Below are 14,026 nucleotides of genomic sequence, written 5' to 3' on the forward strand. Positions count from 1 at the left end.
TTGCCAAGTTAGTGATGTATTTCATACCATTCATTATATAAGATTCTGAATAGGACATTCCTGCTGCTGCAATAAAGCAGGATGGGTGACTTTTCCCATTAAAACAGTATGGCTTAAATGATGTGTCAAAAAAATCCACCACTGCTCCTTTAGGAAGACACACGAGCTGGAGGCAGTCACGTTTCTCACTGATAAAATGCCAGGAAGCGTGTGGACTCCTTGCTGAAGAAGGCTCCCAGATGTGCCAGCCTTCAGTGCCATCCCTACAGGTTTCTGTAAATCCTGCTGGATGTCCCTCGCACCTTAGGGAGGTGCACAGATACTCCTGCAAGTCTGGCCTTGTGCTTCTTTGGAAACCGCTTTTGAAAGTCGCACCCAATATTAAAAGGAGATTGAGGTAAGAGATTAAGATAAATGCACAAAACACTTTCATTTTCTTTATTTTCAATCGATACTGTATGAATACAAAGTTTCTAGAAAGCTACAAAAATTCTACCACTTTATCAAGAAGGCATCAAAATGTGTCACTTTGCAAAGACATGAAAACACCTGCAGTAACCGACACAAAAATAGCATTTTTAGAGTGATGAAATAATTGCACTTAACTGTCATGGATATTAAAGTTATCACACATATGTACCGCGAAAGCTAGAATACATTTTTTTTTTTTTACAAAGCACTTTATAAAAAAATTCTCTGCACACAAAACCTATAATTTTCATATTACTATCATACTAAAGATAAATTCACTTTAAAGCCAACACTTAAAACATTTTAAACAAAAAAAGGTACCAGTACCTACACACAGACAATAACAAATACAAGAATACTGTACTGCCAAGAGGTTTGACTGAAACTCCTTTTGAAAGCTTCTGCAAATATGTTAAGAAAACATTGGAGAACATTCACTTTTTTCAAAGAGCCTTCCCTCCCTGTCTAACCTAGAGGTACTTTATCATCAAAAGGCAAGTTCTACATCAAAAGTTACCAGCAGCAGTACAATATTAAAGTAACCACTGACCATATATGAATATGCTTAAGTCACAAACCCATTTTATACACATTACACAAATAAACATAAAGTGAGAATTCCATTAAGTCATTTACAAATGTGAACAAATGCACATGGCAAAAAAACCCCAAAACAAAACAAAAACCCAACCTGTTTTACATAAAATGTACTGAAGAATTAAAGGCTATTCAGGCTTTCAATGTTATAAAATTCTTTTGTCTTTTTTTTTCAGGCACATATTGTATTTTTTGTCTGCAGTCATGAGCCTGAATCAGAGGCCCATAAAACAAAACATAACAAAAACAAAAACACATATTCTGTAAGGAGGTAACAGGGATCCATCTCCTTTTAGTCAACTGAGTGCATTTAAGATTTAATTTACACACTAAAACTAATTACATGATCTCAGCAAGAATGACCTGAAAAGTTAAAAGATGAAGATGTCTAAAGTGTTTCTTGTACTTTGACTTATCCAGCCTCAATCTTTTTTTAGGGGGCTAAACATCTCGCTATGAAAGATAAGAGGGGGAAAAGAGATCATCCTGAGAAAAGTACAAAACTGGACTCTATTACCCACCTGCGCCGTGTGAGCGGGTGCGCCCATCGGTGCGGGCAAGTACAGGGGGGACACAAGGTTCCTCAGTATGAGTGAGCGAGTCATCTGGGAACACTATAGGGGGAACTCTTTCGGAAAGCAAGCACGCCCTAGGACTTGCAGTGGAAAAATAAATAGATATGGATCAGTACGTCAAATGTTGTATCCGCCTGGAACGGGCCGGTTACTCACATTCAACATTAATGTACACCCTTCATTATTCCCAATAGCCTACACCGTGCAGGTTCTAACGGAAGAAGCTACTGCCAAACTTAACGAGCTGTAGCTGCGGTAGAAAGGGAAAGTGAGAAACAGGCATTAGATCTGCAATTCCTTCAAAATAGTGGTGCAGTACCTAAAGAAAATCATTTTGGAATTCAAGTAAGTAAAACTACATTTGTTAGTAGTAATTTTTAACAGCCCCAAATGGTACCATTATGCTTATTTTAACATTTTAATGAGACAGAAGTGTAGTCTATCACAAATATTTAGTACAGCTGAAACGTTTGGTAATAACTGAAGATATATGCTCTACTTGTGGGGCAAAAGTGTCTTTTCCCTACCTCAGTCTCATTGAGTTCAACAGGATTGCTTGTCTTACAGAGGTAAGTGAGATTTAGACCTTGAAGGAATAACAAAAATAATATTTTAGAGACAGGGAACTTGAATTATCACAATATTTACCACACAGTGTCACAATATTTCTATATATAAAAAGTTAATCTTAGTTTTCATCAAATACTTTAAAAATCAAGTTAAAATTGTATTCACAACTATATTATCCCTCTGACAGCTTTTGGTTTTGCTGATATTTGTTCTTTCTAACATCATTTTCTTAAAATCTTGCTCCTCTTCCCATCAATTTTAGTTGTCGTGTACAGTATGGCCCCCGTTCACAGAAGGTATCAAATACAGACACATTACTAAGAGGAGCTAATTTTTTTTTTTTTTTCCAAGACATCATCTGGGAGATAAACAAAACAAAACAACCCTGTGTTTTGAATCGTGCTGGCCAGAGTTTCTCTAACAGCACCTTCATCTACAACGCTCACACTCAACATTTCAATGCTTAAAAACACACGATTGCATTTTACCCTACCTATTGTCTGTTCTCCGTGTTCATCGGTTTATGCATCTGACGTTCAGCATGCACAACTTTGTAAACAAAATCTTCTGTCTAAACAAAAAAAATCTTCACAGATACTGAAATATTATTAGAGGAGAACAATAAAGTCACATTTGTCCACTGTCTGAACTTCTGCAGTGTACGGATCTCTCATTATGCAGGTGCACAACTGGATGAAGAGAATATAAATGTGAATCATTTTCATTTTCATATCACAGAAAAATCAGTTGCTGGTTTGCAGTGCTGTCAGAAATGGCAAACAGTAGATTATTCTTCAGCAGGTTGATCATTAGCAAAATTACTTTGCTATAAATGGTGCTCTTTTGTGAATGGAGGCCTGTAGATTCAACTTATTCCAATAAACCAAAGGCATTACGGTGATAACTAAATATTTTTGGTCTCTCTACAAATTGTCATTATTATGGCAGCACTTTTCTAAGCTGGAATTTCAAACCAAAGGCACTTTCATGCTGGAGTGCAGAAGAGTCACAATTAATTATTTGGTCATGAAATTTAAAAAGGCAGCATTTATTAATACAATTCACTTTTCACGGAAAACTAAGAATCTGTAACCTTTTCTTTTGGTATAGACACTTAACTGCGCAGTAATGGGACTGACTTGTACAATAGGTTGGTTTAGACCAAGCAGTCAAAGAGGGTTTCTGGGGGAAAAAATACAGATATTTTAAAAAATGGAACCAATTAATAAAACAATATATAAAATTTATGTTAAGAGGCTAAAGGTACTTCTAATATAATGCTAAGGCACTGCATATTGTAATGCTTTGGCAGCTCTCAATTAAAAGGTTCCTACAAAAAAGTAACAGTAACAAGATAAGTACTTCCAGCTTACAAAAGAGCTCACAGTTTACAGGCAGCCTGTTGGACTACACACCCCACACTGAACAGTTGAAGGATTAAGGCTTTTAAGAATTAACATATACAGGGTATGGACCATTTACAGAATTGTAAAGAAAAGACAATGGAAACAGTTTCCCTAATATTACATATGTGAACACCAATAAACATTGTGACTTTTTATACCCTATAGTTATGGCATATGTAGTGTGCCAGATTCTATTAAAAAAATGTACCTGGTTTTGCAAATTGACTTACAATACTTTATATGCCTCAAAGAGTTTGCTTGTTATTAAAAAAATAATAATAAAATCACCAAAACCACAATTCAAACCCTAAATAAAAGACAACTTTAGAACAAAATAAAACAAAAAAAGTAGTTTTTGACTTGTAACACCAAGTGCTTAGAATAAAGGGCTACCGTTAGGCTGTTACAATGCAGTGCTTTTCCTGATGTGATTATTAGTGTTAAAAATGAGTGTTAAAAGAGACCTTACCATGGACATATTTCTTTGTTCCGTTCACGGAATATAAACTGAAAGATCATCAGCCCTAATATCCACAGGCAGGTAACAGCTAGACATCACAGCACTCGTCCACCCACTCGAGTTAGATCAGGGGCAGGCTAAGGAATTTAGGCAGTCTCCCTTCCCCTCGGGGATCTTTCTAGTGTCCTCTGAGTCCTCACCAGTGTTAGGGATGACCCTCATCCCATGCAGACGTACAGGAACCCACTACCTCCTCTAGGCAATTCCCAACGGGCAATTCAAACAGATGCAAAAAGAGAAAAAAATTAAGACTGGCTTTTTTGAAGACTACAGCACTGTACCTGGAAGTAAATGTACTTGTGCATGGGCACACACGGTCCAAGGGCGGGGAGGAGGAATCTGCTAAACATTAACCTCTCTGATTCAGGACTGCAAAAGACCCTCCCAAGAGCCCCCCTTTGCTGACACCTCGTGACTGGTGTTCAAGGTGGCTTGTGCTTGGCTGGGCAGCTCTCAGCCTTGCAGACAAATGTTCTGCTGCTGGCCCAGCACCTGCTGAAACAACTGCTGCCTGAGCAGCTGCGGGGCCGCGCTGGGTGTGCAGCAGAAGACACACTGAGCAACAGGCCCCGGTGTGGCCAGCAGGGCTGAGACTGCTCCTCTCACCTGTGCGTACCTCAGCCCATCACTCACAGCCATGGTTTGAATCCTTACAGTATTAAAATATCTCCAGCTGTAGATTTCACTTCCTGGAGTCTTCCCTGAATAGATCAGAAGGATGAATGCTACCACATCTGGATGCAAAAGGACATCAGACCCCCATGTGGTACGTACATGTTTGTTTCAGAAAAACATCTTTGCCAGTTGGAACCGGAGAGACAACTGGGAGAGATCTAGGAGCACCATGATAAAGAGGAAAAGGAGGAAAAAAAAAAAAAAAATCTCCATTTTTCCAATCTTTGCCCGATGTTGGTTGTGATTTTCTAGCGCCTCATAGATATTAAAGCTGTTGATCCTTTCAGAGTTGTATGTGTTCTTCTTTCAAACACATTAGTGTTTTGCTTTCAGTTTACAAATTACTCAATGCTGTTGCAATGTCAGTTGTTTCCATTCATCTGTTAATTTCAGAGTTGAAAGTTTTTCGTTCAACTTATTAGAAAACATAGTTGTCCATATAAAATATAACTGCACACACAAGACTACATATAATGCAAGTCTAAATCTTCAGTATTTACCTACTTATTGCAAAATGAGCCATCTTTTTCATTAAATAATCAGATTTTCATATTAGTACAATACAACTTTATACTCTTTTAAAATACACTAGATATGTTAGGGATAAGGGATGATGTTTTCTTTCTCTGCAATACCTGTTTGAAAGTTTAATGGATTAGAAGATTAGTTTTAGCGTTGAGAAAAAAATACAAAATTTGCCTAATTTTAGGACCTGTCTGTTTCTATCAGGCATTTCTTAAGGCTATATTTTTCATTTGGTTTCAAACAGAAAAATGCTTTCATTTTAAAAAATAATTTAGTGAATTACATTCGTCCATATCTTCCACCCTAATTAGTTACAAAGATAATTCTATAAAGGTTATTAACTTTGTGTACTCATTTACAGTTATAGCTAAAGGTTCATTTCAATTTCACTTGCATCGTAAAACAAGTATTTCATGTTGGAAAAAAACCCAAAATAAATTCTTATAAATGCTGTCAGTTTTTTTCCATGGCAAATGCTCTGTCATACATTTTTCTATCAGAATTAAAAATAGGCCTCCACAGACAGAGGCGTCAGGTTCTTAAATACAGTCTTCCCAAAGAACTGTGGTTTACAAATTTGAAGAACACTTAAGTTTTAGAAATAATTTTTACAACTGTACCAGAATTTCACAGCTACAATTATATATGAACACATTAAAAATGACTTCACTAAAACAGGATTTAGAAAAATGTGGGTGAAAGTTGGGCCAGAGGCACTGCCACTTAGTGTTGAGGTTTACAGTCTGTGTTTTGATAAAGAAGTGAAATGAAGTGTATATATAAATAACTGCTCAGTCCTTTACAAGCCTGTAGATGTGATGCTGTGCTCCATGTTCGCTGTTCGACACTTCAAATACACAAGCCATGCAGAGCAGGGTTTCTTGTGTATCCCTGTTTGTCACAACCTGTTTGAGGGGAAGGAAGAGGCAGACGGTTTATTACAAACTTGGAAACACCAGGGTCAAAACAAGAAACGACTGGCTTAATTGAAGCCAATCTTCAGATGTGACTTTGAAATCTGTGTCCTCTCGCTCCCTCTTGGGCACTTTGAACTGGGCTGGGTGACTGCACTCACCCCCTGTGCCCTGGGGCCGGGCTGTGGGGCTGGAGCTCCTGGTGGAGGGCACTGAGGTTCATCCCACCCCGGCTGCTGGACCACGAGCCACCACCATGGGGTCTCGGCTCAGCTCTCCCCAGCTGGAACCCTGCTCCAGCAAAGGGAAACCAGGGAACGCTTGTCACCTTGTGTTCGCTGCACAAGGCGGAGGTGGCTCTGTACTCACAGCCCTACCTCTCCTGCATGCTGCCAGCCCCTGGGCCTGCCCAAATCCTACGTACCACCAGCGGAGCGTGGCTCTAAGTGCTTTGCTGAGGTGCCACTGCAGAGCCACACTGAAAGCAAGCAGGGAAACGGCATGAAACTGGCTTGAAGGCTACTATTTGGACCATTCCTTGTGCTTTAGATCACCTGTTGGGTGTAGCCATTACTGCATGCTGGCCTTGCCCAAGAACTAATTAACACCACTGACATTTGCAGTATTATTACAACTGGCATCTCGGTAAGAACACATTAGATGAATGGGACTGTTCAAAGTTACTGCCTCAGGCTTGCTATAAACACCAAATAGAGACTTGCATTAAGAAAAAAAGAGAGAGGTAAGCTGAATTTTTGGAAAGTAACAAAGATGTTTGTTCATGTTCTCAACCAGCTGAGCCTTTTCATCCTTAGCGTCTGCAGTGCACAACTCCAGGAGCATTGCTCTGAAGTCAATGGGATGGTTTGTTTAGTAAGCAATGTGACTAAAGGTTTCGGAAACTGGTTCTAAGTATTACAAGTTAAGCAAGACATACAAAGCCCAGAAAAAGAATGGAAAAATAAAAAGTGAGTCCATACCAATAAAATTGTAAAATTTTCCAACACGCTGTTCATCATGTATTTCTCCGGTAAATGCTTCAGCTTGTGTATGAAGTTGATCATGTATTCACACATTGGAGAGCGATTTATTCTGTACACAAATCGGCCATTCTCAAACCTTGCATATTCAGTCTAAAAAAAAAAAAAAAAATATTTAGAATAAGAAAGATAATTCAGAAATAGCAAAAAAGTGAGTACTATTTTTTTTTCTTTGTGTAGACAGGAAAAAAAAGAGAAAGTGGCTCTCACACACACACTTACTTGCTAACTCCCTGCCTGAGCTATGCAGTGCCTTGCTAAAAATTCAAGGCCCTTAATTATTAAGTAATAATATCACTACTTGTTCTCTAACCTATGAATTAAAAAGCTGGACAGATGAGGATCACACAAAGGTAAATCCAATTCAAGTGAAAATGAACTAAGCAGAAAACTTTGTGGTAGGATGATTTTAGTTTTGAGGCAACTGTCTGCAAAGGGAACACCAAAAATAAGCTTATGTATTTATGCATAAATATACACATATAAACACAGCTATATTATTGCATGATTTAATAGGCAGTTTATGAGTTACAGAAAGATGCAAGACTACAGTCGGCAGAAAATCAGACTGATTTAGATTGTGGGGGCTCCCCAGGGAGCTGAAGGGGGGTAAGGGACGTTTAGATGGGGTACTGAGGGACATGGTGTAGGGGAGGACTTTGTAGAGTAGGGTAGATGGTTGGACTCGATGATCCCAAAGGTCTCTTCCAACCTGAATGATTCTATGATTCTATGATTCTAAGGCGGTGACTCCTGGACTCCTGCTGCCCAGCTACCAATTACTCCCCTCAGGTACACCCAGTGCCATGTTGGGGTTTTTGACTTTCTCTAAGCTTGGGATAATGGAAATGATGGAAAACTTTTCTATGGTCACCATGCACAGAAACTGTATTTTGTATAAGAAGGACATGAACAGTGACCAAGACATCTGTAAAGGCTTGACCTGCAGCTCTAGGCTAAAAGTCCTGCACAAAACCTGTGTTGCAGCCAACAGGTGTGGGGCCTAGTACACAGAAGACAGGATAAATAGCTGCAGTAGAATAAACCAACCTGCCCATGCCATACAGTTCCGTGCTTAGAAAAGGTGAAAAATAACTAAAGGACCCTGCATGGTAAGAAATTATGCAACTTTGCATTCAAAAGCTGCTGGTGACTGAGGAAAGCACAGAAGATAATAAAAAGCATGGGTATAGATGAAACGTAGCACACCATCCATGGCTTTAAAACACCTAAGAGATCCAGGTGACAGAGGGTAGCTCGTTACTGCAGTACGGTTCCAAGCAGGCTACGTGGCTGGCCAAGTGTTTGGAAATGGGAGCAAAACCATTTTTTGGCTCTTTCCTACCAGGTGATGGAAGAAGTGGCCCTGATGTCACCTGCAGGTTCCTCACCAAAGGGTGCCACCGGCAGGGTGGAGGAGGGTCTCCAAAGCAACAGGTAACTAGGCTTAACTGTAGTGTCACCATTTACACAGTGGTATAAAATGAACCCAAACACGTATGGGAAGGAAAATACTGTTTCAGGAAGGATTACAGAAAGGAAGGAAAAGACAGATAAGAGTAAAGTAAAGACAAGAGAGAAAAAAACCTAATTAAAATGAAAGGGAACCATGAGTCATTCCACTCATCCCATCACAACACCCACCTCTACTTTTTCTACTACTTGCTTTCCAAATGAGCAGACTTTGGTGGAACAGGTGATTGTCATGTTTTCTGAGCTCTCGTACTGACTAGTGACTCCGTAAAACGCTCCTGTATCATCTTGAATGTTGCAGTTTAAGTCAGCCTGTTGGGAAAAGGTAATAGATGTTGAAGATTTTATTTTTCATTTGACAATGTCAGCAGCGTAAGCTGTAATTAGCTCACCGTTCTTGTTCAGAAATAAGAAAGGGGGGAGTTTTATAGTGACAACAGAGACAGTGAAAAAAGTCTGTCAGGAAAGTACCTGCCTAATTGTTGCAGTAAAGACCTCAGGGAAGCAGCAATTTCTTCAAACTTTTAACAACAAAAGACAACCCAGTATTTCCCTGGGCTACAGGTGACGTTCCTGTCTGGCAGAGAGCTGATGAAGTCCCTGGAGCAAAGGGAATGATCACCTGCAAGGATCCTGGCTCCAAGCTGGCTCCTCCGGAGGGAACCTGCCCTGCAGCCTCCCATGCAACCGAGCCATCCCGCTCCCCAGGGGCCACAGTTCACTCACTTTTCCTTTCTTAAAGCAACGAAATCCTCAGGCAAAGGGAGACAGCTGCGCAACACGGGCATCGATCTCTGATAAGGCTCTGTCAAGCCATATGGCCCTGATTCAGCAGAATGCTGGGCTTGGTGGAGCTGGGTGACGCATCTCCCAGGCTTCACGTGAGCCCTGTGCGCACCGAGCCGTGCCTACCGCACCCAGAAAACATTACTGGAACTATTTCATTTCTTTCAGCATTTCTCTGCAGCCTGAACAACTATCCAGCTGCCTTTAATATCTATCTCTCAGAGAATGAGCCTTGCAGGATCAAGAGAGGAACCGTGCTACCTTTAATTATTTATATCCCAATCCAAGTCCTGTGCACAGCATGATTAATTTGGCTACAAAGCAACAGCACAGGTCACATGCTGAATCTGGCCTCCCCAGCAGCACTGAAGCTGTTCTGCCACTGTGCTCTTTGTCATCATGAATCCATTTTCAAAAGCCCTCAAATTAAAAGAGCACTAATATGGACACAGGCACAGTCTAGGGATATCCACAGCTGGATTTGTTGATTCAGGCATTAGTTCTGCTGACATCTTTGGTGCCCAAGGAGAGTGGGCAGGGTTTTCTTTTTATGTGGAAAGAGCTGATCAGCTACAGCAGCGTAACATCTAAGGGTTGTCTGAATTTTTAACGTCGAGATGAGCATTTCAGCAGGGAAACACACTTTCGCAGCTGTTTCACTTGCAAATCTAGCTCTGCTTGTTTTTGTTGCCAATATAGAAATGTAACACAAACATTGTGACAGGTACTTTCCTGTCTACCTTAACACTTTTTAAAAACTCAGTTTCCAGGTATGTTTATTTACTAGCTAGTGTGGAACATTTATAAACCTGCCTCCACTACAGTTCAGGTCATTTGTAACTGCTATTTAATTTTTAACTAGGCAACAACTCATTAATTCTACTTAGTGTCTACAGCCCTTATTTGTGGTACAACATTCTGAGGCAATATGCTGATAATAGCACATACTGAGCTAGTTTGTGGTAGGGAGAAGACACAGGTCTAAGATTATTTCAGGCTGGCTTTGGTAAATTAATCAGTGGAGAAGTCTCCTGAGGTTTCCACACAGTAACACAAACAGCCCTATAGTCACGTATTTTGCATAACACAAAGAAATCCTATCGCTATTACACCTTGCTTCTTGCACATGTTTTGCATGAGGTCAGCAGTTAATGTTTAATGTACATCTGAAGCAGAGTGTTCGCAGTGAGCTGTAAGAAATGGTTCCGAGCTCACAGTAAATAAGCAATTTGCCGTCACAGCTGGCTGGAGACCCAACCACCACAAACAGCTCCACACGACAAGCTGCAGCGCAGGCACCAGCCACGCCACGGCTGCCGCGCCGGCATCTCTGAACAGGCATTTCTGTTTATTATTACACTGTTAATAATAATAATAATAATACTCATAGTACTACTAGTAATCTCTTAAAAAGTGGTTATTCCTCTCATAGTACGACTAGTAATCTCTTAAAAAGTGGTTATTCCTGCTGCTACCACAATTACAATTTTGCTATCAAAACATATTTTTTTTCCTTTCAGATATGGGCTAAATAACTAAACTGCTCCTCGCAATCTCTCATTGTTAAAAGGGTCAGCTGCACAGACCTTATACTTCAAGCTGCAATAGCAACACAGAGTTAAAAAATTAGAATAACTTTTTATCCGCTGCCTTCTGATATTGAAGCCCACTGACAAAAAAATCTAATTGTTGTATTTGCATGCTGACATTTAACCTGGAAAAATAACACATGTGGCCATCTGGCACCCTGTTGATCACTCCCACAGCTCTTCCAACTCTTGCTGAAATCACCAGGAGTCCTGTGTACTCAAAAAATACAGGCTGGGGTTCTGATGTTTGAATAAGGAATCCTTGAATTTATCACTCAAATGTCATGATTTACTCTTACGCAATCACGACGTTGTTGCAAAAGCCCCATGATGATAATATAGGTGTGAACGATCATTATTTGCTTAATTTGCTCTGATTTTTTTTGAGTCTAGCACACAACAACTGTGTCTTCAAGGAAAGACCAAATTTTCCTTTTAAACAACAGTTTTCATGTTCAACTAATTACAAACTGCTGAGGGCTGAAGCTTTAAGACTCCTCCAAAAAGCGTAACAACAACATAAAAATTGTAAGAGTTGGCAACAGCAAATACCCTTAGATGAAGGCTTCACCAAAGCCTTTTTTAATACTGAAAGAATTTTGTCTGTTCTCACATACTGAAAGAAATCTTGCCCCAGAGGCCGAGCCCATGACCACTGGGAAGGAGCGGGTACCATTGCAAAGAGAGGACTGTCATGTCAGGGCAGTATTCTGAACCAGGGGCTGAAAGCTTTGTTCCATGCTGAATACTTTTTGAAAAGAAGGAAAGATGATCACTTCCAGCAAAATACAAAACTTTGTAGTTAAAAAAAGATAGTGAAGGATTTGCTAATTATATTGTTATGGCTTTACATAGTAAGTCATACACATACACCGAAAAGTTAAATTGTATTCCTTGAACTGATGAAAATTGGTTCGAATTAAAATTCAGAGGATTCCACCCCGTCCAAAAAAACCCCAAAAGGTATGAGAATATTTAAAAAGAAAAAAACCCCACAAACCAAAAAAGGCCATGCTAAAAGTGGGCACTGCTGTGGCTGTGAGAGCTGCAGATGTAGCTGTGAGCAGGAATAAGGGGATGTGTTACCCTGGTATTCAGTTTTAGCGGGATCCTTACTACAATATTGATCTCAGTTTTTGTGTCTACATTTTAGAAAGGATGTTGGAAAATTGGAAAGTGTTCAGAAAAGAGTTACAAGAATGATTTCAGGTCTGGAAAACATCCTTTGTAGTGAGTGACTAATGAAACTCCATCTACTTACTTTTTCCAAGGGAAGTTTTTCCATAGACTTTGTCATAGCCTACAAGTTGCTACATGGGGAAGAGTCTTCTGATAGATTAAATCTCGCAGAAAAGGACATTAAAAGACAGAAAGCTAAAGCTACGCAAAAGCTAAATGAGAAACAAAACAAAGGCTGGCAACCCTGATGGCAATTAAATGCTGGTGTAATTTTCAAATGTGGTGGAATCACTATTAATTGGGGTCTTTTTTAACCAAGCTAAATAACTAACAGGGATGCTCTGGTTCAAGGAGGCTTCTGGAGGCAGACATTACTTAGTGAGACTCACTGCCTACATTACAGGAGAGGCAAGGCTAGATAAATATAATAATAGCAAAAATGAAATATAGGAATTTATCTTATTACCCTCAATTAACCTTCTCCTTATAATTTCCTTTTCCAATGATCCCTGTGGAAAAATAAAAGTGACCACAGTCAAAAAGCTCCTGGAGTGCTGTGCTTGCAGCCTCTCATGCTGCAACCAGCTCTGTCTCATCATTTCCTTGGTGCTCCAGCCCTGGCTGTTCTCTTGCATTTCAGACTTAGGCTGTGAGTCTTCCTGGGCTGGGAACCAGCCTTCCCTTCTGCACAGCTTCTCGTGCAACTATGCTCTGCCCAGGAATTAGGGTTGATGAGCATATACAGCTGGAGCATATACAGATAAAAAACCTTTTGAATGGAGGCATGATCGCGTGTGATGAACAGCGGTCCATTTTCTCATTGAATTTTAAAATATAAGATCAATAAAATTTAAGAAAAAAAAACCCAACTTTTTTTTTCCTTACTTTTGAGAGTAAAACTAATTTTGATTTATTTCTAAGAGCTGAGCTTTATATTGGCTGAATGCATTTGGAGGTGGGAGAGGCACTCAGCTTTCTGGCACGCTATCTACAGTGGTTGTGTAAGAGCATGATTAATTCATTAATAAAGCATATCTTGTCAATGGGTAGCACTGAAAATATTACATATTAAGAGTACCAAGCGTCTGACATGCTGCATGGAAAAGCCTCTGCCAGCGTGCCAGAGCAGGCACCAAACCAGAGCTGGCTGAAACCAAAATAAAAAGTAAAAATAAATATAAAAAGAAGTCTTCCCGTTCAGTTCAGAAGAGCTCTCAGCTCTGTGCTGAAGGCGGGGGGCAGAGGGCAGAGCGCTTGTGTAATAATAACAGCTTTGGCTCACAAAAAAGCAACTCCAGCAAAAACTGCCCAGAAGAGTCTAAATCCTTCCTGCTGAGCTGAAGGAAAACAGCACCTACTGGAAACAGTGGGATCTGGGGAGGGCCAGAACAATTTACACTGGCATTCAGCAGTTAACATTAAGCATATATAAGGTCACTTATTAACAACATATAGTTTCTACCAACTGCTGACTGCGGGGAGGTGTGTTACTCATATGACTGCATCACGCCTCCCCTCCTCCTCTCCAAAGAGTGATCAAAGAGCGGAGATTCCAAATTGTGAAGCAATTTTTTCCAAGGGGAGCATCTGGGCCGTTGGCACGTCTCTCCGCGCGTTACACTGCAGCTCAGGAATCGCGTCCAGCTCTGCCACATGGTTGGGCTGGTGATGGACAGGCCAAGCTGCTCCGGCTTCCCAGCTGCTCG

At 40.2% G+C, this 14,026-nt stretch overlaps 1 protein-coding gene across 7 annotated transcripts in view; it reads right to left on the reverse strand.

Moving 5' to 3' along the window:
- Positions 1 to 411: 411 nt before the first annotated feature.
- TEAD1 (TEA domain family member 1 (SV40 transcriptional enhancer factor)) overlaps positions 412 to 14,026 on the reverse strand; it is a 165,428-nt gene continuing 151,813 nt past the window's right edge. For 6 of the 7 annotated variants that reach the window (XM_014952570.1, XM_014952569.1, XM_014952568.1 and 3 more), the window contains 3 exons: positions 8,938 to 9,078; positions 7,234 to 7,386; positions 5,553 to 6,244 (listed from right to left, as the gene is read on the reverse strand). In XM_014952570.1, the coding sequence (XP_014808056.1) occupies positions 6,131 to 6,244; positions 7,234 to 7,386; positions 8,938 to 9,078 (408 nt within the window). In that variant the 3' untranslated portion in view covers positions 5,553 to 6,130. Of the gene's footprint in view, positions 6,245 to 7,233; positions 7,387 to 8,937; positions 9,079 to 14,026 lie in introns of all 7 variants that reach the window. The other variant, XM_014952565.1, reaches the window with a different exon arrangement.

This window comes from Calidris pugnax, unplaced genomic scaffold (genome assembly GCF_001431845.1).
Source record: "Calidris pugnax isolate Ruff unplaced genomic scaffold, ASM143184v1 scaffold248, whole genome shotgun sequence".
Taxonomy (NCBI): Eukaryota; Metazoa; Chordata; class Aves; order Charadriiformes; family Scolopacidae; genus Calidris; species Calidris pugnax.